The sequence below is a fragment of the Hippocampus bargibanti genome, linkage group LG22 (genome assembly GCF_051943395.1).
Source record: "Hippocampus bargibanti isolate YZ-2025 linkage group LG22, ASM5194339v1, whole genome shotgun sequence".
Lineage (NCBI taxonomy): Eukaryota > Metazoa > Chordata > Actinopteri > Syngnathiformes > Syngnathidae > Hippocampus > Hippocampus bargibanti.
In genome coordinates, this window is record NC_142755.1 from 1,988,816 (window position 1) to 2,013,651 (window position 24,836).

Here is a 24,836-nt window from a genome sequence, read left to right on the forward strand (position 1 = left end):
AATGATGTCACAAATGGACATAAATTACACCCGACAAATCGTACAAAATCAAAAATCTGCTAATCGGTCGGTTAATCGATTAAAATAAATTGATCGCTACAGTGCTACTTACTACGCCATCATATAGTATTCCAACTAGCTCTGTAAAATCACTCCATTCGCACATGTCGGACCAACTCGCCAATCCCTAATTCACGATGAAATTATTCGAGGCTCAAAAAGGCTCGCCGCTAACAGCTCTAGTGGCCAATAATGAAAAGATGGATTAGGTGCTAAATTGTCCTCTGGTGTGACATTACGGAATTGCATTAACGGGGCGGAAAAGTAGCAAGCGGCCACCTCGGGGGGGGGGGGGCATAACGTTAACTTATCCCGCCGATACCTGGCGGCCATTGACTAAAATACCCGGATTACGTCTGTTAGCATCTTTGACTTTTCCCAGTGCATTTTTTTTTAAGCCCATCGATTGTGTGTATTTGTACATCGATATGTGCGTGTATGTGTGTATCCACTGGAGGGAAGTTCCTTCTTCCTGTTTAGCACAAGTCACTGAGCTACCGCTAACTGCCCCTTCCCCCAAGGAGCTTGCCAAGACAGATAAAAGAGCATCTCTGTCTAAGTATCCGGAAGTGTGCGCACGCGAAGGAGTGGGCGGCGAGCCCTCGCTGATGGGAACGGGGGATGTGAACAAATGAGTCGAGGGCTTGCGAAGACGCATCTCCTCCGCCTCTTTCTCTGTCAGTTGGAAAATATTGTTTAGCTTCATTAAAAAACAAAATTTCACTCGGTATCCACACTGCTAACGAATAGCGCCGCTATTGTAGCATCATAACCCTTAAAGCGACCAATATTTGTAATAATAATAATACATTTCATTTATAAGCACCTTTCAAAACTCTTGCGGTAACTTTACACTCACAGGATAAGCTTTACTGTAGGTGAGCAGCGGCAGCTACATGTGCCAGCGTTCACTCAACCCGAAAGTAACTCAAATAAATAGAAAGATAGCTAAGAGCCAGCTAGATAGCTATGTAGCTAATATATATCTAGATAGATAGACAGCCAGCTAACAGATAGCAAATAGAAAGCAAATAGATAGCAAACTAGGTAGCTAGCAAGATAGCCAGCTAGATAGCTATCCAGATAACCAGACAGATAGATAGCTGGATAGCTAGATAAATATAAAGAAGTGAAGAGAAGAAAAAAGCTATATAGCTAATAGATAACACCACCGACTTCATCTTTCTAACCATAGATATCTATATACATAGTTAATAGATAGCTAACTAGATCGCTAGCTAGCCAGCCAGATAACAAACAGATAGCCAATAGATAGCTAACTAGGTAGCTAGCTAGATAGCCTGCTAAATGCAGCACAAAATGTCTTCCATCATATTTGAGTTGCTGTTGACAAATATACTTCCATAATATATACAGTAAAGTCTCGTTATATCGATATTCAAGGGAGTCCGAAAAAATATCGATATAACCGGGACTATCGATATATCCGACCCTGTTTGCATGTAATTTTCTCCGTGCGTGTATAGAAATAGTATCGATATAACCGGGACTATCGATATATCCGATATCGTTATAACGAGACTTTACTGTATTATTTATCCTCAGCGAAGAATCACAAGTGACTATTGCTTGCATGTTTCAAATTAGCGTCAAGCTAGCGAGTCAACGTTGAGCCGCTTAGCTCGCCGAATGCAATCCGCAGGTCACTTTGTTCTCGGGAGAGTCGCTAAAGTGAAAATCTTCCATATTCGCCGTATCAAAAGAATTCTGGGTGAGGGGTAGGGGGGAACAAAAGCAAAAATGTGCAAGTGAAGTGAGTCTTTTTAACTTCTTTTGTATGCTCGTGTCGCTTTTATCTTGCTAACGCAGAGATGTTTTTTTTCCGCCCGAAGAAGCCCCGCAGCATAATCTTCCTTTTTTGAAAGGCAACGAAAATACAAGTGCACTGTTGGACCTTTTTTATTTAAAAAATGATGTAATGATAATGTCATCAAAATTGTATACAAATGTTTGTTTGTTTTTTTTTTTTTTTTTTTTTTTACTCTGACGTGAAATCGCAGTCGTGCAACGTCGTACGCAATTGTTAAAAGGGAGCAAAAGCACTCAAGGAAGTTGTCAGTTTCCTTGCCCTTATGCTACTTCTGAAGCCATCCAGTTAAATAACTCTCAGGCGCCAGAGTTCACTCAACCCCAAAGTAACTCAAATAGATAGAAAGCTAGCTAATGGATAGCAAATAAATAGCTAATAGATAGCCAGATAGCCAACAGCTAGCCAGCTAGACAGCTTACAGCAAGTCAGCTTGACAGCTAATAGCTAACAGCTAGCTAGCTATAGTGGGGGGTTGTTTTCTTCCCAGGGTTGCAACTTGCCGTGATGTAGCTCTGGCTCATTCATATTTCACGTGCCCGGAATCAAATATGAATGGCGTAAACTCCGCGCGCTAATCCGTGTTAGCGTTCACGCTAATGAAATCAAGCTAACTCAGGAGAATTGAGATTAAATTGTTAGCTTTGATTTATTTCCCTGGTGGGCATTTTGCCAACAACTTTGAGTTTCCAGGCTGACGGTAAAGAATTTGTAGCAGATTTTGTACATGTGACAGCAATCTTCCATTTTTTAAGATGGCCGCCTTATCTTATAAAGAAACAAAAATAACTAATTAAATAAAACCAAGCTGGCCGGCTATATTTGTAACAAAATTGCATTTGGAATGGCCCCAAAAACATGCGAACAAAATGTAAACATCCCCCTAGCACCACGCTAACAACATAATTAGCAGTGTACGCGCCACATAACTTGCTACTCTGAAGTAAACAATTAGCGAAGCGTCTTTCCTGGCTCCCGCGTCGATGGCTGGCACTTGGGCGTTTCGCTCGGCGCCAGCTGAGTCGCGCCAGCTCTTTTGTGTCTTTGCGGGTACATGAAAGAAATTCTCACTCGGGTTTGACTCGGCGGAATGCGTGACGCGTAAACACTTTTCGGCGAGAATTTGAGGAAACGTGTGTTGAGAATCAAAATGGCCGTGCAAATGTTTTTGTACTTTGTGAATATACAAAGTGAAGTAATTAGATTGAATTGAAAGAATGAGGCTATATCACCGCTAAATGGATGCTAGTTTTGTTAGCCTTTCAATGGCCTTTTGCTGTGTGCGTTAGCATCAAGCTAGGGGGTGTGCACACAAAATTATAGCGAGGATTTGACTCTTGTGCATATGAAATGGTCTCAAAATGTCACTTCCTGGGAGAAGGTAGCTTTTTATTTTGGTACACGGCCCTATCACCTTTAGCGCTGCTTCCTTTTCACCTATTTTTTTGTTGCTGTTGCAAACGGGGTTGTATCATTGAACACCAACTGTCTGCTCTCCTCAGTGCTTCCTGTATCTGCTGTGTGTGTGTTTCACACTGAGGGCATAGTGCCAAGGGGACATCCGGCTTTTGCCAGCTCACTGACCAGTCAGTTATTGGTCAGTCACCACGGGGTTGTCCCTCGACTTGTTGTGCAAATACACACACATACATGCACAACATGCTGTGAAAAGCCACAAAAAGCTCCGCACACGCTTATCCGTTGCCACCTGAACACGAATACGAGGCCTCACGCAATCCAAATCGGCTTCATTTAAAAAAGCTTAGCTTCACGTTAGCTTCAGACAAATGCTGAGCTGTAGCATCCAATTTTTTTTAAATCTATATTTTTAACAGTAATCCATCCATTCCCTCCTCGGAATGGCGTAGCAATAAAGGCTGTGGAGTTGGATATGGTCCCCTGGTGGCCGACGTTTTTTCCGCTCGGCTGCGAGAGTCGGTTAGCCACCGCGTTATCAGGTGCTGACACCACATTTTTATTTTTATTTTTCTTTTGCGTGCGCTTGTGTGCGTTCATTTAATGTCCCCGCGGATGCGGAAATTGAGAAAATAGAGAATCGGTGTCATGTCATATTTATGTTATGTCATTAAAAAGAGGAAGACGAAGGTCTATACAAATATGTTTTTACTTTGAAAAAAAAAAAAAATATATATATATATACAATATTTTACATGGAGATAGATACGTAGATAGATTTTTATTTTTTGCCTTAAAATATATTTCTAAGTGCTTATAAATATGTATACATATTTAAAAAATACATAAATTATATATGTATATATTTAAATTATATATATAAATATTATTATTATGAAAAAAATTATATATATTAATAATAATAATAATAAAATATATACATATATACATATACTTTTGTACTTTATTTAAAAAAATATATATATATATTGAAATAAAATAATAATAAATTATTTTTTCATAAAAAAGAATGTAAATAAAAATGTATATATATATTTTAAAGCACTAAAGTGTATATATTTTTTAAATATATACACATTTTAAATATATATGTAAAGTGACCTTGAGAGTTTTGAAAGGCACTTATAAAAAGGTGCTTATAAATGAAATGTATTATTATTATTATTATTATTATGAAATAAGAAAAACAATAGCTATTCATTAACAAAAATTCAGATGTATATTACAAAAATATCTATATTTTTAAAAAATGTGTAAGGATGCAGAAGAAAAACAAGTGGTCCCACTTGAGGGCATGGGAGGTGTTATTTTGTGCTCCATCACATTGCGAGCTTGCTGCCGGCCTGTCCCCGACGTTGCCGACGCATCTGTTTGTCTTCCGTCCGTGTCCCTTCAGCCCTTGTTTCTGTCACGGTGGCTTGCCGGGATCGGTCATGACTCGTAACACCCCCACCGCCCACCACGTCCTAGCGTCGTCATCCATCTTGTATCACCACCAAACCGTAAATCAAGCGCTGTGATACTCGTTTTTGCCGGCTAAATAAACCGCCGTGTCTCGGTTAGCCAATATGGAAATCGATATAGAGTCAAGGCGTTTTCCAGACTTCAAAAAAAAGTCTCATCAAAAGCGAGGACGAGACACGCCTCCCCTTTGCCCCGATCACGTTAGCTTTACCTCCTGCAATTATGAATGTCAGATTCAATTAGCTGAAGCAACACGTGTATTGATCAAAGCTCCCCCAACACCCCTCACAGACATTTGAAGTCAGATCTCATCGTAGCTTGTAAGTTGCTTCGTCAATAACCCCCCCTCAGCCCCCTCTCCCCTGACCACGCTTATTGCTAATATGTTGCGTCTAGCGCCTCATCATTAAATTGATCAAAACAACGCTTCTTTGTGGTCCTCCAGATGCTAAATGGAAGAAAAAGAGTGCCAAAATATCCTCCCACGACGGCGTTTGCATGCTAACGAGCGCCGAAGCAAGCTAGACGCAATAGCTCGGAGCGGGATAGGGTCCCACGTTTCAGCCTGGCGGGGTGGATGGGGGGTAGATAGAGGTTGGAGGGGCAGGGGAGGGACACTGGTCTGGAAATGACTCGCCAGGCTGAATAAATAGCCCCTGACAGGGTTGGAAAGAGGCTGAGAGTGGTAGGATGAGGTTGAGTCAGGGTAGCAGTTGTTGCCCCCCCCCCACTCCGCCCACCCAGCCTCCCGTAGGAGATGCAAGACCTGGCCAGTGGGTGGATGGAAAGCGAGATTAGTTTTTTTTGGAGTATCGTCCCATTTTATGCACCTTCAGAAAGCTATAGAACATATTGTCTGTTTGTTGTCGTTGTCGTTAGCATTTGGGATTGGTCGCTAAAGATTCCTTTTTGGATCCATCTTTCTTCCCTTACGGAGACCATCTGTCGCTCGGCCACATCAGACGACATCGCCTCAAGTCCCTCTTGGGGAAGACTTATTTGAACACAAAGTTTGAGGGGGGAGGGGGCGGCTAGCCTCGTTATTTTGTTACTGAAAATAACACTCAACTCCATGTGCGTGTGTATGAATCGCACGGTGGGTTAGCATACATCCACAAATTGCTATCGTGGTTTTCATGTAACCTTGAGCAATGCGTCTGTTGCCCTCTTTTCGGCCATCTTGCCATCTGATCGGCATGACATTCAGCTTCGCCGTCTTAACATGCGTGATATTTACGTCATGGTCGGCTAGCGCTCATGCTATCTTTAGTATATTGTCTAGGAAACTGTGACACAATGGCACCCGGAGGCTAATGAGGGCACGGACATATTTCGAAGTAGCTTTTCGCACTCTTTGGCGGGTGAAAATCGACCCAAGGCGCCGGCAAACGGGCGGAGCGGAGAAAGGAAAACTACCCTTGTTCTGTTTACTTGTTCCTGAATCGAAGCAGGACAATTCCCCAAGGAAGAGGGGCCAAAGATCTCGGAGATGAAGTCGGAGTCTGCAGGAGGGCGCTTACTTTTTGCTGAGTCGGCACAATGTGATCATTAGTACCTTAGATTCGCTTCTCGTAAATATTTATAGTGGAATCCGCCCAGGTGCTTCGGCAAACACACGTTACACGCTAGCACGTTGCTCAAACGCTGCGCGTTCATTCATCATTCATGCGCAGGCAGATAGAAACTGTTAGCTTCAGTGCCCCCCGCCGTACCCCTCCACACGCCCGTCCTTGACCTTCACTCACCTGTTCGCAATGAGATGCAGCACAAGCGCAGCCAGACAAACAACTCAGAAGGAGCCGCGACTCAATGACTCATCGCCGCCGGTTAGCATTCCGCGTGGACACGTTTCGCTACGACGTATGAACCGTATCTCAAAACGGGAGTAGTTTTGAAGTAGGATTTGTTTTTACAAAGCTTGGTGATGTTGAGCGACAGTGAAGCGTAGCCACCCAGTACATCTTTTTCTATTTTTTTTCAGTAGTACGACAAATTTGGAGTCGATGTACCTTGAACGCTTTGCAATATTGTTTTTTTTTTTTTACTCATTTGTTTTTATATTCACGCTTGAAAGCCTTCGGAGCAACGTCTCGCTAGCATTGTCCGTTTTTTGTACTTTTTGTCCTTCTGGGCTCGTTTTATCCAAATACAACGAGGTACGATCCAAAGAGCGGCGCAATCAGGGAAACGCTTCGACAACGTCGCGCCGTGTCACAGGCGTGCCGATGTGATTACAGGGACCCAATGCGTCGTATCTGACAGTATTGAATTACACTTGCCACCGCGTCACCCACGGGTGAGTTTTTGCAAATGCTGATACGGATTCCCTCGCTAGGGGCCGAATGCCCGCCTACCTCAAAAGATATTTATCGGCGGTGATTGCGTGTTTTGAAGTTTTTTTTTATGGCGGCCATCAAGTATCAACACCACACGGCTGACAACAAATTACTGAGTAGAAACTAACAATTTGTTATGATACGGACGAAAAACAAAAACGTGCACTAGGACGTTCGATAAAATCCTTCTAACGTCATTGAACTCATTTTTCGGATTTGACCTAAAAATAAATGCGAAAGAAAACGCCGGTACATGTTTTAAGGGTTCCTTCAAGCTAATAACGCAGGACATCTGAAATGTTGCCACGAGGTCTCCCTGATCATAAAGTCTCCAAAAAAATGTTCGGATTTTCCGAACCAAAGACTCAACTTTGCGCAACTTTTCATCTGGTTTTTTCAACCTCAAACATTTTCCCGAAAAAAGCTTAAATTATTAACGTCAGAGTGAAACCGGCCCATCCCGGGATCTCGCCTGTCAAGATTTTGATCAGCTTCACTCACCTGCCGGTAACGTTAGCGTCCGTATCTACGCGAAGCAACGCCCGCGGCGACACCAAGTGATCCTCATCACAATCCAGGGCTGAAAATTCCCTTTTCCCTCTCTGCGCCGTGTAATATCTCGCCCTGAATTATACATGTACCATTCAAAATTCATTTCAAGCGGTATTTTGGCCCAACCAGTTGTGGTATGAAGTGTCGCGGGACCCAAATGCTCAAGCTAACGGCGGGGGTTTGAATTATTTCGTGGCGTTGCACAAAATCTCGACATGTGTAAAAACAATGGCTGCGGGTGTTCAAACCGGGCGCCTGTGCCCTCCGGGGTCCGCCTCATCCTTGCAGAGAAGAATTTTTTTGAGATGGTTGAACAGAGGAATACCGACGGCGGTGTGAAATCAGCTTCAGTGTGTGTGTTGATTTGCTTGAGGGCAAAGTCTGACTGAGGCTTCATCTACATGACACAGTTCGATGAGGTTCAACGATTGGCCTGCATGGCCTGAGGCCTGGCGAGTTCGGGCCAAGGATACCTGCAGCTTGACGTTCCGCCTTGACGGGTTGCGTTTTCGATCCGTGACGTTAGTTTTAAGTGGAAGTTGTTCTGAAGAAAGGTAGAAAGTTTGATATCGCACCTTTGCGGATCAATCGGAAGTGAGCTGATGTCAGAGTCCCCTGTTGGCATTGCGTTAGCGTCTTTGCTGTGACCGATTCGGCATCTGGCTACTTTTCAATGCCTAGAAGGGCAGCGAATGAGTTAAAAATTGATTGTTCCGCCGATTAATCGTGATCATTGATATTGGTTCAAATCAATGATTTTTGTCCACTCATGGGTCACCTTTCACATTCTACTACAGAATCTGTAGATTTGAGCATTTTTCATCTATAGTTGAAATCGATTGAAAGTGCGTCGATCTTCCAATATGCTCTCACGGGCGATCGTCGGCGGTATTGTTTCATGACTTTGAGTTAGCGATTGTAGACCAGCTGTTCTGATATTCATGAAAATGAATCTTTTAGTAGTTGGACTTTGTATTTGACGGACTTTATCCTCACTCAAAGCTCAACGTTGTCCTCTTCTGACCTCAAACACGTTATGATTGAAGCATGACCGCTACAGGTTGAATCGATTGGCACAGTGTTGAAAGAACCGAGCTAATCGCGTGAACCATTTCCCCCCGTTGGTATATCAATTGCTCGCGTTTAAATCGTCCTAAGTCAGCGTCCAGCGGAGGTGACCACGGCGTGCTCTGAAATCGCTCAGTAATTTGTCATTTTCCTCTCCCCTTCATCGGTGTCGAAATCGAATTTGGGATGCTATCTTTTTGCGGCACGCAGCATATTCCAGGTGACAAACCATATAACACTCGCCACTTAGCGCGGCACGGCGGGTGTCGGCACCGCCCGACATGCTATAAATTTGCGGATGCGCTCAAACGCCCGCTCGCCGACGCTCGTCAATCTGCCGCGCGACGCGCATATGAGGCCGTCGCATCGAATCAAGGCTAAATGTAAACAGTTGGCTAATCCCCCCCCACCCCCTCAGTCAGTCACTTGGCGCTCCGCAATGGCAGCGTATCACCGCGAGAAACCAATTCCAAGTGCGTTTCCGTAACACGTTCGACCGCCCAGCAATCTGTTACATCCATCACGCCGCCCAAATAAGATGTAGCGCGCCGCCGGTTTCACCAAGGGTGTGTATGAGATGGAGCGAGGGTCGGTGTCCAGCCCCTATCCACCACCCCCACCCTCTTCTTCACATCTCAGCAGATCCGTCGTGCCACAGTCGGCTTTACCCCTTAATGTCCAGATATATATTTAATGGTGCGGCGGCTATGAATTAAACATGGCCTCTCGTTCCTTTCCAGTCTCTTTGGGAAAGCTTCATATTTTGGATTGCGGCGGATGATCCTGTCACTCAGAGAGACACACGCAACTTTACATAACCGCAAGGGGTAAAGGTGGGGGAAATATTTGTTGATTAGCCCTCCGAGTGCCAAAGTCACACAATCGCTACTCTATTCAATGAATTCCTGCGAAATACATTCGCCGCCGCCGAGACAGATTGACCGGTGGATGATACTGGCCTGCAATCTGATGGACGTCATGTGATAGTCTGACGGATAAATTGAGACCGACTGACAAAAAAAAAAAAAAACAGAAAAAAAACTGTCGTAATCAGCAACCAAGTGATGAAAATGGAGCTAAAATCGATGAATTGTCGACTTTATTGATATTTTTTTTTGCGCACGACAGGCCAAAAAGCCTTCCATCCGCCCGCCGCTCGTTGCCAAGTCGTAATTACTGTCAGTTACGTCCACACGTGATTAAAAATGAATGAATCCATTTAAAAACGATGATGCGGCCATTTTCCCCGCTCACTATTCGACACAACTTGTTTGGGCCCCCAAAAACGCACTCCATGTTTTTCTACTCTTTTATTTTGGCATCAAAATAGACGCCGACCTCGTGAGGTGTCATTTCATTCCCTTAGTTTGACCGACGGATTTCCGAATTTGCTGACGCGCCAGACGACCGCCACTTAGCAGCGCTCGTTCAAAGCTGACTCATGCTTTTTTATTTATTTATGTTTTATTTTTTTGAAAACAATGATCTAAAAGTGCTCAAGTGAAGTCGTTCACCCGACAAGATGGCCTCCGAGTGAACTCCCTCGCTGTTGACGACTACGACAGTGTGTAAACTTGTTTAAAAAAGTGCTAGCATGTCCGCTGTAAAGCGAGAAAAACGATGATTTATCCAAACACCACAACCGTTCAATCAAACTGTCATTTCATCGAACAAAACTTCACTAGCTTAATGCTAACGCAAGATGTGCAATAATGCCGAAATTAGCATTGTCGTCAAACTAATTCTACACCTGAAAACCGCACCTACTTGAACATACATGATACAGCAACACCTAGCAAAAAACAAGGCACAGCAGACAACGGTAATCGTGTCTTTAGCCTATTAGCATCGTCGCATATGTCCTATTTGAACATATTCAGAGAAGCAGAAAATACATTTTTTTTAAATTGACAAAAATACCTTGACTGAAATGTAATTATAAGTATTTGGAAACGAGTTAGCAATTGATGCTATTAAGATAATAAAAATAATACATTTCATTTATTTGCGCCTTTCAAAACTCTCAAGGTCACTTTACAGTCACAGGATAACATTTTCTGTGCGTGAGCAGCGGCAGCCACACGTGCCAGCGTTCACTCAACCCGGAAGTAACTCAAATAGAAACAAAGCAAGCTATCTAGCTAAAAATAATAATAATACATTTCATTTATCAGTGCCTTTCAAAACTCTCAAGGTCACTTTACAGTCACAGAATAAGTTTTTTTTTCTGTGGGTGAGCAGCGGCAGCCACACGCGCCAGTGTTCACTCACCCTAGAAGTAACTGAAATAGATAGCAAGCTAGCTATCTAGCCAATAGATAGCTCCACTTACTGATGGTTTTCAGTCGTCGGTAACACAGCGCACAGTAGATGTTTTCTACAGTTTTAACTATTCTGTGGTAAAAATAGGATAAAACAGTTGCTTAAATCCGTGATCTGTGAATCTGAGCGCAACCAAAATCTGATTTTAGGGCCCTTGAATTTATTTTGACAAAATCCTAGATTTTGGTCTACTGACAAAATGTTTATACGATTGTCTTGTTGACAAAACTGCCGTTCGCCGCGTCTTCTCCTCCAATTGTGCTTATATAGGCCGACTTTCATTGTCGTCTCCTTCCGGCGATCACCGGCGCTCGTTTGATACGACGCTCCTTGAAGGTCGACAGCTAGCAAGAAGTTGCGAGAATGCTTAGCGGCGCGACGGGAGGGGAGCACGAAAAAGACGTGTTTTCACCCCTTTTAAGTTGAAACGCTTCTCTGGATCTGTGATGTTCTGAGACGCCGACCACCCACCCCTACCCCCTCCCCCCGTTTTCAACCGGCGTACGCATGAGAGTTAAAGAAAGAGCGGCGTCGACGGCAACCTAGCGTGGCGCAAAAAGGAGAAAAAAAACGTGTGACAGGGAAGGAAGATTGTTCGGAAGATGCGAATAGAGGAAAGAAGGTGAAAATTAGTGTGAATAGCACGGGGACAGGGGGGGGGGTGTCAAGGGAGGGAACAGCAACGCTGTTAGCATTTGAGTAGGAGGCGGGGGTATTTGGAATGATACCAAAAAAATGGCCGAATATTTACTGCAAATAGGGTTTTTTTTTTTTTTTTTAATCGGTCTGGCCTGGTTTCAAAAATGTGTCCACTCCAGTGCCAGGGTTTTTGTCATTGTCACTTGAATTCCAGGACCCACAGAATATTGTGTTTTAGGACGACATAACCATTCAATACAGGCATTAGAAAACCTTGGACTCTCTTCTTTCATCAGAAAAAAAGAGCTAATTCCTAAGTTTACTTAATATATAAATATCTAAAAGTTAGCTAGCTATCCAAGTTACTTAGCTATCTATTAGCTGTCGATTTGCTAGCTAGCTTTCTATCTGAGTTACTTCCGGGTTGAGTGAAGGCCTACCTAGCTATCTGTTAGCTATCTATTAGCTAGCTAGCTTTCTATCCGAGTTACTTCCGGGTTGAGTAAACGCTGGCGCGTGTGGCTGCCGCTGCTCACCCGCAGAAAAACTTATCCTGTGACTGTAAAGTTAGCTTGAAAGTTTTGAAAGGCGCTTAGAAATGAAATTAAATTCGTATATGGCAGTGAATGAGTTAAAAATGAAACTTTTCAACTTAGCATTAGCATTAGCTCTCTCGGTTAATATATCAGGTTTGTGTATCTGGCGAGAGACTCGAAGGACTGGACAGGATGGCATAGGACACCCGCAGGGATGCGAGGACAGAGAGTGTAAATAAGCCGGGCGAGGCATAAAAGCAGGAGAGCGATAGCGCGGGAACAAGGGAGTCGGAGATGAGAAAGGAGGAGGATCGGGGGGTCATTGTTTGATGTTGGGAGATGAGCGGCCAGTCGGTATCCCCCCCCCCCGTCACACCAAATATCAGATGCCTTTTTAATTAGCAACACGAGGCCATTCGCCTGCGTAGCCGCTTTGGAGCTACAATTAGCACAAAGGGATTGTCTCGGGAAAAGGTTGGCTGGTGTTGAAACGCCCCCCCCCCCCACCCCCCCAAAAAAACACAACAAAACAGCTGGCTACAGGTGAACTCTGAAAACGGCGGAGTCATAATTGCCAAATTTGGCATTTCGGGTGTTGTTAAGGAAAATGTCAGCGGTTATTAATTAAAAGCGCACAAATGAGTTAGCAAAACAGGTGACGATGTTTTCGACAGCCAATCAGAAACCAAGTAGCTGACGTTGGGTCAAGGGGGATGGGGAGGAAGGTGCTTTCAGGACAGGATGGTGTTAGCAACTTAGCAACAACACCCTTTAGCGTTGTAGCCATATTTTTACCTCATTCTCTGCCAGACGTTGTGCAAAACGTGTCCACTCCAGTGCCAGGGTTTTTGTCATTGTCGCTCGAATTCCAGGACCCACAGAATATTGAGTTTGAGGACGACATAAACATTTATATTAGCGTTAAAAACCTTAGGCTATCTTCTTTCATCATAAAAAATACATCAATTCCTAAATTATATGGGTCTGGAGTTATCTGAGATTGAAATGGGGGCAGATGTACAAAATACAATTCAAAACATTGATTTACATTGTGCTTTAACAACAGCTGAAGCTGGAACAAAGCGCTAACATGGACAAAAGGGAAATGCTGCCCCTTTGTGGAAAGGAAAAAAAAAACATTACAAGAGGACATGACCAGCGCCTTATTGGCACCCAAGCATGAGAAAATAAAACCCTGACAATTTTGGGAATGGCGCTCTATGTCATATTTTCAATTCTCGAATACTCATGAATGGCAGTGAATGAGTTCAGCCGAGATTGTTGCATTCCCTCTATTTGCCGTTTTTCGTACGCATTTCTCAAACGTTTCCCTGCATTGACAATCCATTGAATTCTATTGGCTTCCACACGGCCGTTTGATATTTGGCCTCGGTGGCGGTTTATTGTGCTTCCCACTCATGGCTCAAGGTGGCCTCGTCTACCATAAATGTAATTAGTTGGTTATTTTTCTGCGGCCTTTATTGCTTCATGCACAATGAGGTTTGTAAGCCACCCGAGCGAGCGAGCGGGTATTTATCCGCCGGCTAGAAAGCAATAAACGCTTTTCTCGCTCTCACGCCACAGGTTGGAATTGCGTGTGAAACCCAGACGGCCTTTTGTCCACGATAAATTGCATCGGGTGGTTAAAAAATAACGAAATAAAATGTAGCTAGCTTGACGCAATGTGTCGGGAGAGGCGGCCATGTTGCGTGTGTCACTTTCTTTAATGAAGCTGAGCTAATGTTGAGACACTTAATAGATGGGGTTGGGAGGGGCGGTGGCTGGACACACGTCCACTTAGCAATGCATAACATAATGTTTATAAAGAATGGTAACAGAACGCTTCCAAAGTCGAGCGTTTGCGTGTCGCCATCGTTCAGTCGCTGGCGGCTGCGGCGACGCCTTTCAATTTTAGCTCGGGCCTCGGCGCCCGCGTGCCGACAGCAAGAAGAATGTCACACGACCAACTGACGCTTTGTGCTAGCGGCGTGTAGAAAATGAAAAACATGCGGCGTCCTTCCCGGTATACCCTCGGCGAATCGAGAGCGCCGCTATCCAGTTCAAGTGTTATCAAGAAAACAAAGTCAAATTCAGAAGCTAACATGCTATGCTGGGCTAACCTCGCCTATAACAAATGCACCGCAATTCCAAAATACAATGCAATACATTGTATTGGTTTATATAGCGCTTTAATAACAGCTGAAGGTGGAACAAAGCGCTAACATGGAAAAAAATGGAAACGCTGCACCAGAGGCCTTGGCCAGCATTTTATCGACACCCAAGCATGAATAAAAATCAAAACCAGAACAAATTCAGGAATGGCGATCTATGTCATATTTTCAATTCCCGAATAAATTCCTGAATGAGTTAAGTGTGTTACTTATTAGCTGTCTATTTGCTGTCTATTAGCTATCTAGCTGGCTACCTTGCTGGCTATCTAGCTAGCTATCTATTTGCTGTCTATTTGCTATCTGGCTCTCTAGCTAGTTATCTTTTGGCTATATAGTCAGATAGCTATCTATTATATAGCGATTAGCTAGCTATCTAGCTTTCTCTCTATTTGACTTATTCTGGGTTGAGTGAACGCTGCCGCGTGTGGCTTATTCCGTCACTGTAAAGTGACCTTGAGAGTTTTGAAATGCTATATGAAATGTATTATTATAATTACAATGACCTATTTGCTAATTTATTCTAGCCCAAAATGGCATTTCCAACCTGTTGGCATTAAGCTAGCAGACCTTGACATGCAAATTAGCACCCAACGCCACAAGAATACATGCTAATGATGTCAGCATAGGCTAAAAGCGAAACATGTTCAGGTTTTTGTACGTTACGAGGCGGTTCAAGTTGGACAGAACGCTGGATAATAGCGTCTTTAGTCCGTCTCTGTCTCCTTTTTTTGACACTTCAGATGATTTTCCTCGTTTCTGTCATTGACTGCTCGGCCTCCATTTTGGCATTCATTGGAATGATCCTTCCCTCGTTCCATCTCATCCAGCTGTCTTTTTCATAATTTGCGACCTTTTTCTCCCCCCGCCCATTTTATCTTTCTTTGAGACTTTTCCCCACCCCACAAACCCCCTTCACTCTCATATTGTTTTGCTTCTTTTTGGCTCCCATTAAAAGTTTCTCGCTTGTTGTCTTCTTTTGCTTTCTTTTCCGCTCATGTTAGCCCCTACTGCGCTGTTATGTAGCTAACCCCCTTCCCACAAAACCCCGCTCCCCCACCCTTTTCCCCATCCCTCATCTTGTTTATTTGCCTGTCGACGTAAAAGGGGGATTTTTGTCTTGTTTATTTATTCATTCGTGTATTTTTTTTTTATCCCACGCAGTGAACGCCCGCGAAGTGGAGTGCAATCGCGGGGCACGAGCGCGGCGAATGAAAGGAAACGCCAATGTTGTTTAGCGCCAAATAAAAGCGGCAAACGGCGTGAAGGAAGTACAACGTCAATGGCGTGGCGCGGCGCGGCGAGAACTGCCAATCGATACATTGTACCGTCGCGTGATTTAATTTGACCTCTCTTTGGATTCAAACCCGCAGTTGTAAACAACAATATTGCTCGGAGCGTAAAGAGCTTTTGAAATATGGTAAGGTTGTGGCCCTTGTAAATATTGCTTTTGGGCGTGTGTGTTGTATTGATCGGTATTGGCCAGTCTGTTGTTTTGAATTTACCTGCAAATTTACTTCAGCTGCAGTCGTGGCTTTAAAACTTTGGATTCGTAGGGACATTCCGATCACATTTTTTTTTTTTTTTTTTTTTTTTTGCATCAGCAACGCATTTAATAAATAAATAAATAATAAACACACAAATAAATAAATAATAAATAAACAAATAAACTGAAACATAAATAAATACATAAATACCTTACTAATAAAATAAAATAAATAAATGTAAATAATAATAATAATACATTTCATTTATAAGCACCTTTCAAAACTCTCAGTCACTTTACAGTCACAGGATACGTTTTTTTCTGTGGGTGAGCAGCGGCACCCACACGCGCCAGCGTTCACTCAACCCGGAAGTAACTCCAATAGATAGAAAGCTAGCTAGCTAGCGAATAGATAGCTAATAGCTGGCGAATAGATATCTATTAGCTAGTGAACAGATATCTAATAGCTAGCAAACAGATAGCGAATAGATAGCTAATATCTAGCGAATAGATAGCTAATAGCTAGCTACCTAGAAACCCAAATAGAAACATAAATAAATAACTAAACAAACAAATAAATACATAACAAAACAAACAAACTAATAAATAAATACATAACTAAATAAAAACCAATGTAAATAAACAAACAAATACATACATAGAAATACAAATAAATACATCCCTCCATACATACATACATAAATATACAAACAAATAATAAATAACAAAACAAACAACTAAATAAATGTAAAAAATAACTAGACAAATAAATAAATAGACACATAAATAAATACAAAATTTTTAAAAAAATCTAGTATTGTAGATGTCTTATATTAGTTTGGATGGAGGTTCATTTGACACAAATCCACTCCAAAAGCGTGTGGAAAATTCCATCCAGGACTCGCCAGGTGAGATGCATCGGAATTCTAGCCACGCCCCCCCCCCCCCCCCCCCTGCCAACCCGCAGCGCTCCGCGGCGGTCCCTTCTTCCCAATTAGACCCTGAACCCGACATGGCTTGACCAATAGCCGAGTCTCATTCCCGCGCAATTAAAAGCAACATCTAGTCAGCCATCCTCCTCCTCCTCCTCCTCCATCGGAGCTTTTGTGTCAATTATTAAATCCAAAAAACAAAACAATTAAAAATGGAGGATGCTTAAAACACCATCACTCCACGGCGTTATCAAACGAAAGCGAGCACATGTGCAATTCGCTCGGGTTAATTAGCTGCGGACCGAGACGATCCATCAGGCTGGCGCGACGCCTCCATTATTGCTACGGCATTTTATTGTCGCGCAGATAAAAAGGTTGCATTTCGGAAGGTTGCACGCTTCCTCGTGACCAGTTGATCGCTCGCCCTTTTTATTTATTTATTTGAAAAGAGCACATTTGCCGACGTGAAATTTACATACACACACGATTTGGGTAATGAGGCATTTCAAAAGGTCGCTTTATTCTGAAGGGTCGCCGACATGAGCGCGGTTGGTTGGCAGTTCTCGGGGTTAGTGCCTCTTCAACTTTTTTTTTGTGGTTAAATCTAAAACACCATAACAAAAACACAAAAAACCCTTTGAAATGGATATGTGTCTATTTACGGGGAGTGCACGCGGACAAAGCGACCCAGACGAGATGTTCATTCATGTACTGGGGCGCACCTGCGTTGTTGTTTTTTTGAGTTTATTTGCCATCTGCGCCCCCCTGCGAAATTTGCATACCGTATAACCAACAAAATGACACGACTACAACTATCATCTGTTTTGTTCACGCGGCTACAACACGGCCCGGAAGCACTCCGTGCGCACATAAACACACACACGTTCACAATTTTGCTACATGGTGGGGACTTGGTATGTGAGGGATTTGGCCCATGGGGACCAAATTTTAAACTTGAAAAATAATGTTTCTATGAAACTCAAAAGTGTAATTTTACACAGACAGACACATACATGCACACACGCACACACATACACTTCACGTTTTCGCCACATAGTGGGGATGTGAGGCATTTGGCCCATGGGTACCAAATTTCAAACATGAAAAAAATATCTATGAAATGTGATTTTTACACACACACACACACACACACACACATACATGCGCGCACACACACTTCCACGTTTTTGCGACATGGTGGGGACTTAGTGTGCACATGAAAAAAAATGTATCGATGTAACTCAAACATTTGATTTTATACACATACACATCCACATACACACACACGCACACACAGTGTCAATTAATTCCTCTATCCCAGTTGGGCTGTGCTCAGCACTTTTGATTCTTCTGAAATGTGTGTGATGGACAGCTGACCCTTGGATGTTTTTGCCTTCAGACTGGCATTGAACTCACACTCTGCCATGAATGCAAATAAGACTTGTATTTCTGTGTGTGTGTGTGTGTGTGTGTGTGAGCTCTCAGGCCGTCTCCCAAATTGCAACCCATTGAGCTAACGGCTAACTAGCTCTTTCTTGCTTCCATCTCTCCAGATCCCGCAAATCAGCTACGCCTCCACGGCGCCCGAATTGAGCGACAACACCCGCTACGACTTCTTCTCACGCGTGGTGCCGCCGGATTCCTACCAGGCGCAGGCTATGATGGACATCGTGACGGCCATGGAGTGGAATTACGTGTCCACGTTGGCCTCGGAGGGCAACTACGGCGAGAGCGGCGTGGAGGCCTTTGTCCAGATCTCCCGGGAAACAGGTAGGGAACCGGAATCGTCTTGTCGGGTGACCACATGATGGACAAATTCCTCTATGACAAACAGGGGGGAAAATGGCCGCCATTTTCTCTCTTTGTTTTGCCATCTCGTGAAAATGACGGCGGACAACGTGGCGCTCCAATGTAACTGAATCAACGGGAAAAGTATGGGTAAAAGCCCCTCCATGTGCCATTTGCTGCATTCTTCCGCGAGCTGTTACATCTCTTTTTTGTCATGGAGCCGCGCAACCGGAAATAGACGGTGATGTAAACAAAAGCAATCCAGGCCACTTCCATCTGTATCAAAGTGCCTTTCACCCCCTGCCCGCAACCCCCCTCCCTCATGTCGGTGTGTTCAACTGTGTCATATTTGATCACGCGGCTATTTAAAAGCAGCTTAGCGGCGACCGGGCACAATGAAGTGTGCAGTGTTAAGAGTCAATTCGCCATCACGCCCGCATTAAGCGAACAAGTGGTGCGAGAGAGTAAATTGGGAGGGGGTGTGGGGGGACACCTAGGGGGGTAGGGCCGCATCATTTCACGAAACGGTCCAAGTGATCTTGACGGATCCGAAACAGCCCTGGCGAACTTGTCGTTAATGGAGAGCGAATATTTGCTGACTGATGGGTCTCAAGACCTGCCCACCCACACCCTCACAATAGCCCCTACCCCCCTTTGCTCGCTCTTCCCTGAGTGGGTCTCATTTGCGACTCCTCTCGCATGCATGTTTGGAGGCGGACCGCCTCGGGAAATAATGCGCTCGGGTATGACATGCGTTGACAGCAGTCAGTCACATGCGTCGAGTCCGCCCAGGTGAACACGCAGTTGAGAAAATGTCAGAAGTGGCTCGGGGGGGGGGGGGGGGGAGCATATCTGGGGGTCAAATGTTTAGCAGGATTTTCTGTTTGTCCTTTTTCTGGCCCTCTTAGGTGGCGGGAGGGGTGGGGAGGGGGGTGAAAACCAGAACCGCCCGGATAACACGTCTGTGAAGTGGCTCGGGAGCGGGAACTCTGAGTTACCCTGTATTCTCTGTTGATCCGTGACCTGTTTTTATGTATTTGTTGTAATGGGGGGGCTTGGGGTGGGGTCATAGGATCCCATAACAATGAGCAATCTCGAACCGCCCCATGTGACTTCGATATTCTTGACCTACTTGTAGTGTAAAATTATTTTTGGTGCAGCGACTGTACTGTAGTAATGATGCTCGGCATCCCTGGACTGCGCAAACATACACGTTACACACTAGCGCATGCGTGAATCTTTTTTTTTCACATTTATTTTTAATTTTTCTGCTTTATATGCCCGTAGAAGCGCAGCAAGAATTTCCCAGTGATTATTTTGTGATTGCAGCGCGATGATTGCGGCCCTCGGAAGCTCCCCGCATCCTAATGGCGAGCATCCATTCTAATTGGCGCGCTCTTGTTTATTGTCCCGCGTGAGCGTGTTTGCATGCTAATGTCGCTAGCGCGGCGACGACCAACGGGATCTTAAAAAGCGGCCGCCGTTTGTCGACGATGACGATGGCGCGGCGGAAGCGGCGTTTCGAGCGGGATATGTCCTACTTCTGCACGCCGGGTTCCCCACGGAGAAGCCGGCGAGAAAAAGTTTGCCGCAGCTAATTTTTCAGTCCATGCTAGAGTCAGCATTTTTTTTTTGCGTACGATTAAAAAAAAAAAAAAAAAAAAAAACAATGCTGTAGGCACGCGACTAAAAATAGCTTTGGACTTGATGTTGGCGCTTCCCGGATTCTCGGATTCTTCTGCCCGTTGTTGTTGCCTGTCGTCCCATTGCCGTCGGTGCTTCCTCCACTAAGGAGCTTGAATTTTGTCGGACCGGATAAAGAACTGTGAGAATCCAAAAATCATAACCTTATAAAATTTAATCCGGATCTGGTGACGCATGGGGTTGGTCATTTAAGATTTTTCCGAGGTTTCTGGATGGCTTGTCGTGTTCCCAGATGTATAGCAGGCTCCATCGATTTAGCCGTTGACAAACGCGCCACTTTTGGCGGAGGTCCGCTCTCGGAATTGAAGGGTCACGACGTAGTCTTTACGACATCGCAGCCAACCTACCGTCAACATCTGTAGATTGGATGCTTGTGCTTTGCTCTCATCACCAGCCGAGCCCCCCGCAATATAACACCCAAACCCCCCTCCATCGGGATGTTTGTCCTGTTTCGACAGGGCGGTTACAGCGCCTGCTGACATCGGGTCGCATTGCACTTCAAAATGGTGATCATTCAACCCCCCAGACCCCCACCCCTGGTCTGTGATATGCGGTCGTATTGCCTGAACGGAACAGGAAGGGCTTTATCTACCAGTTCAAAACGGCAGTTGAGCGACGCTTTTCCGACGACTGATTTTATTGCTTAGCGAAAGATGGAGAAGGTGTGGAGAGGACCCTCTCCGTCTCCTGTGACGCTGTGGAAATTGATTCATGCGTAACGCCATACATCGGCTAAACAGCGCAGCGCCAAGCTGACGGAGGGCTAAAATGTAACGGAAATGCTATTAAAGCCAGCCGTGTCCTCCTCTCGCCTCAATCGTGGGTGACCCAGATACTGTATACCGACTTCAACTTTTCTGGCCATGCAGAAACCTCGCGCTTGTGATTCTGCCCCCAAAAAAATATAATAGCAATATTTCAGATCAAAAAGTGACTTGTAATTGAAAGATCCCGAGGACAAGGTTGTTGTTACTCGTCACACGTTAACTAATGGGCCAATCCAAGATGTCACCTTATCCTCAAGGTCTGTAAAACTGCGTCTGGTCGGTCCTGTCTGCAAATAACTTTTTAACTGTCTGCTGGAGAAACACACCTGCGCACCACCTAGAAAAACACAGGTCAGAGCATCTTTTTGTGCTTACTAAAAATAAAACCCTCAAAAATACAGATATGCTATCGATGGTTGAAACTGTTTTGATATATTGGGCGCACCGCATTATAAGTTGCATAGGTGGCACAATGATGGCTGCGGGTGTGCTAGGCATCCACTAGAGGAATACTATACAAAATAGCTTGTGTTGTATTTTATTGTATTCCCCTTAGAAAAAGATTTAAAATACAACATCCAATAAATTATCATAGGGATTAGTACGTATGGTGCGTTGGATTACAAAACAGGCTGATTTTTGCGAAAATGTGATACTTTTAGATGCGGTAAATATGGTATTGGGGGGTTTTTGACCTAGGAACGAGCGAGTTGAGCCAGCTTGCGCGTCTGGGATCTGAAATCCGTTTGATTCTGTGCATTTGGTGGCTTTGATCACAAATGCTTTGATGAAATTCACCCCGTTACACATTTCATTCTCAAGGATGCGCAAATGCTCTCTGACGCTACGTTTTGTCCCGAGGGTCACTTTAGCTACCCATCGCTTCACGGCCTTCATTAGCGTCATTAGAAAAATGTTAGATTTTCCGGCGGCAAGCTGAGTCATGCGCAACGGACGCGCTCTCGGGTGGGTTGGAGCGAGCGAGCGAGTGGGTGTTTGTTGCTAGCGTCAACCCAGCCGTGCCTAACTAATTAAAGCGGCCTTGGTATTCATCTCAAGGTGAAGCCGTCTTGCCAAAGAAGACCCACGCACTCTGCGCCGCTTCCCGTTCATCCTTGACACCTCTTTCAAAACCTGTGTCTCATCTACGGCGAATGAATCTCAAGCGGCCCTCGACCGATTCATCGGGTACCAAACGGTGGTCCGGCGGTCATTAACATGGCCGATTCTATTCAAACGGAGAAGATGTCGGCCTTATGGTCGCTCTTTCCCAGCGGGGTGAAAGCAACAATATCCATTAGGAGCTAACGGCCCTCTGTGGAAGACATCGCCGTCTCCGCAGGACATTAAAAGACGGTCGTTATTAGCAAAGCGCTGCTGTGAATTTCAGCCCATCTCGCCCAAACGGCCGATTTCAATCAGCCGGATCGGGTATGATGGCCGGCCGGAATTACCCCGCTGATTCTCCGAATTGATTTTTTTGTTCTTGGTGAAGTGAGCATTGGTTAGCATGGGCGCAGTGGTTACCTTTGCTGGTTAGGGAAAGACAATCATTCTGGTTCCTGTATTTTCACGACCATACGGCGCACCGCATGAAGAAGCGTAGGTGGCGAATGACGTTTCTGTGTTTTAACATGTGCAACGTTATTGGACGCGGGCATTTTTGAAACATGTGCTAGCTTAAATAATGTGGTAGCATCATGGTAGCTTGCATGCACGCTAGCGTATGGCTTTAGCTCTTTGGTATTCTATTGAATCAGAATCAGAATCATCTTTATTGGCCAAGTATGTAGAACACACTATTTGACGGATCGCGATGCTTATTTTTCCGAGCGTCCATTCGACAACCCTTGCTTGTCGCCTGCCCTTCGTTTAAATCTGGCGAAATGGCTTATTCCCCATTTAAAATCTCCCGTTTGTAGCTCTTCACTCGCCCGTCCTGATGCTAATAAATCAAACGTCCGTACTCACACGGGCGCGTTTCCCATAGATATCGCCATTCCTCGCCAAAGATCGCTCACCCGCATCCAAGCGCCGACAGACCTCGGCTGATGGATGACGGGGCTTGGCAAGAGGCTGATTAGCCCGAGTGGCCGGGTCGGAATTACAAGTCCGCCGGTGCCGGGTGATTGTGTTGTTACGTTAGCAACGAGGCATGTCAGAGAAATCCGCTAACGGCTAACGGACAACGGATCGATATGTCTCGATCCGTCTCGTTTTGCGCCGTTGTTTGGATGCAGTTTGGTTCTGCTAAAGGTTTTCGTCGGATGGACGGATCTTGGAATATTCTAACCGTCGTCATTAGATTGAGCCGATGTCAAAGTCTTGCTAACCGTGCTCACATTTACATAGAAATGGATGTTAGCTACAACGGCGGCGTTCAAAGACCCAATTATGCCGCTCCACCATTCCGCTTGACAAATGACGGCGCTCGCCCGCAACGCCGGCCGCTTTCTTCTTCTCCCTAAACTTTGACGCAGGCGGCGTGATTTATTCGCGTCAACCGATGTGAAAAGTTGACTTGCTTTGCTTTCTGCGGCCAATTGGTTATTATTCAAAGGGGAAATTTTCATTGTCTTTCGTTTGATTTTTCCATTTCTTTTTGTGCGACCTCGTTCATCTCGCATCGCCTTCCCATTTTCTTCCTCTTTTATTTCGCCATTCTTGACAAATGCATCGTCATCCGCCCCGTCGTTTCGCATCCGGCACCTTGCTCGGCAGCGTGAGCCGCGTCTTGAAGGTCTGCTTCCGTCAGCGACTTTTGGCAACACTGTCAAAGTTTCCTCGATTCGCAACTGGAAAGTTTTTCTGCAGGCTCCTAGCGTACGTTCGCCATCGATTCGGAAAAGAGCAAAGTGCCCAAAACAAAGATGGCCGCATTAATCATGTGACTTCCTGCAAAATGGACAAAGAGCAGACGGGGATGAGGCCAACACTCTTGGTGGTGGATCAAGTCCTGATTCGGGATGCCTCCTTGGAGGCATTTTGAGTTCCATACACAAGGAGTACATCAAAAGTCTTCCCAAAACAGATGATTGAACATTTATTATTTATTATTTGAACATTGTAGTCAAGTGGCTTGTTTTGTGTGGAGACTCCTGGCAAAATGAGCTATCTAGCTAACTATCTCGCTAGCTAGCTATTTGCTATTTATCTCCCTGGCCGCTATACAGCTATATAACTGGCTGGCTACCTATCCAGCTAGCTAACTATTAGCTATCTATTGGCTAGCTCGCTAGCTTTCTATCTATTTGAGTTACTTCCGGGTTGAGTGAACACTGGCGCGTGTGGCTGCCACTGCTCACCCACAGAAATACATATACTGTGACTGTAAAATGACCTTGAGAGTTTTGAAAGGCGCTTATAAATAAAATATATTATTATTATTATCAAACGGGTATTGGGAAGTAGTTACACGTGTCATCATTATGTCGAGTGTGTGTGTGTGATGAGAGCTGCCTGCTATGTTGCCATAGCAACATAGCAGGCAGATGGGGAGGTGCAGCCGGTGGGGGAGGGCGAAAAAAAAGTTTACGCCAGAAGTTGGACTTGTGCCTTGCTGTATTCCTCATTGTTTCCGATTGACTTTGTTCTCCTTCTCTCACCCACACTCTGCGGTCAGATGCCGCCAGAGATGCACCCCCACCACACTCCACCGCCCTAAAACAAAACAAAAAAAAAACAGCCTTTAGACGCCGTCAAGCATCCCCGCTTAATTTGTAACACGCGGCGCTATCGCTAGCAGCAAC

The 24,836-nt window shown here is 44.7% G+C and overlaps 1 protein-coding gene across 2 annotated transcripts in view; it reads left to right on the forward strand.

Annotated features, from left to right (window-relative positions):
* The window catches only part of grm8a (glutamate receptor, metabotropic 8a), an 86,768-nt gene that overhangs the window by 22,651 nt on the left and 39,281 nt on the right, over window positions 1-24,836 (forward strand). For both annotated transcript variants that reach the window (XM_088988710.1, XM_088988711.1), the window contains exon 3: window positions 18,382-18,598. In XM_088988710.1, the coding sequence (XP_088844836.1) occupies window positions 18,382-18,598 (217 nt within the window). The remainder of the gene's footprint in view (window positions 1-18,381; window positions 18,599-24,836) is intronic.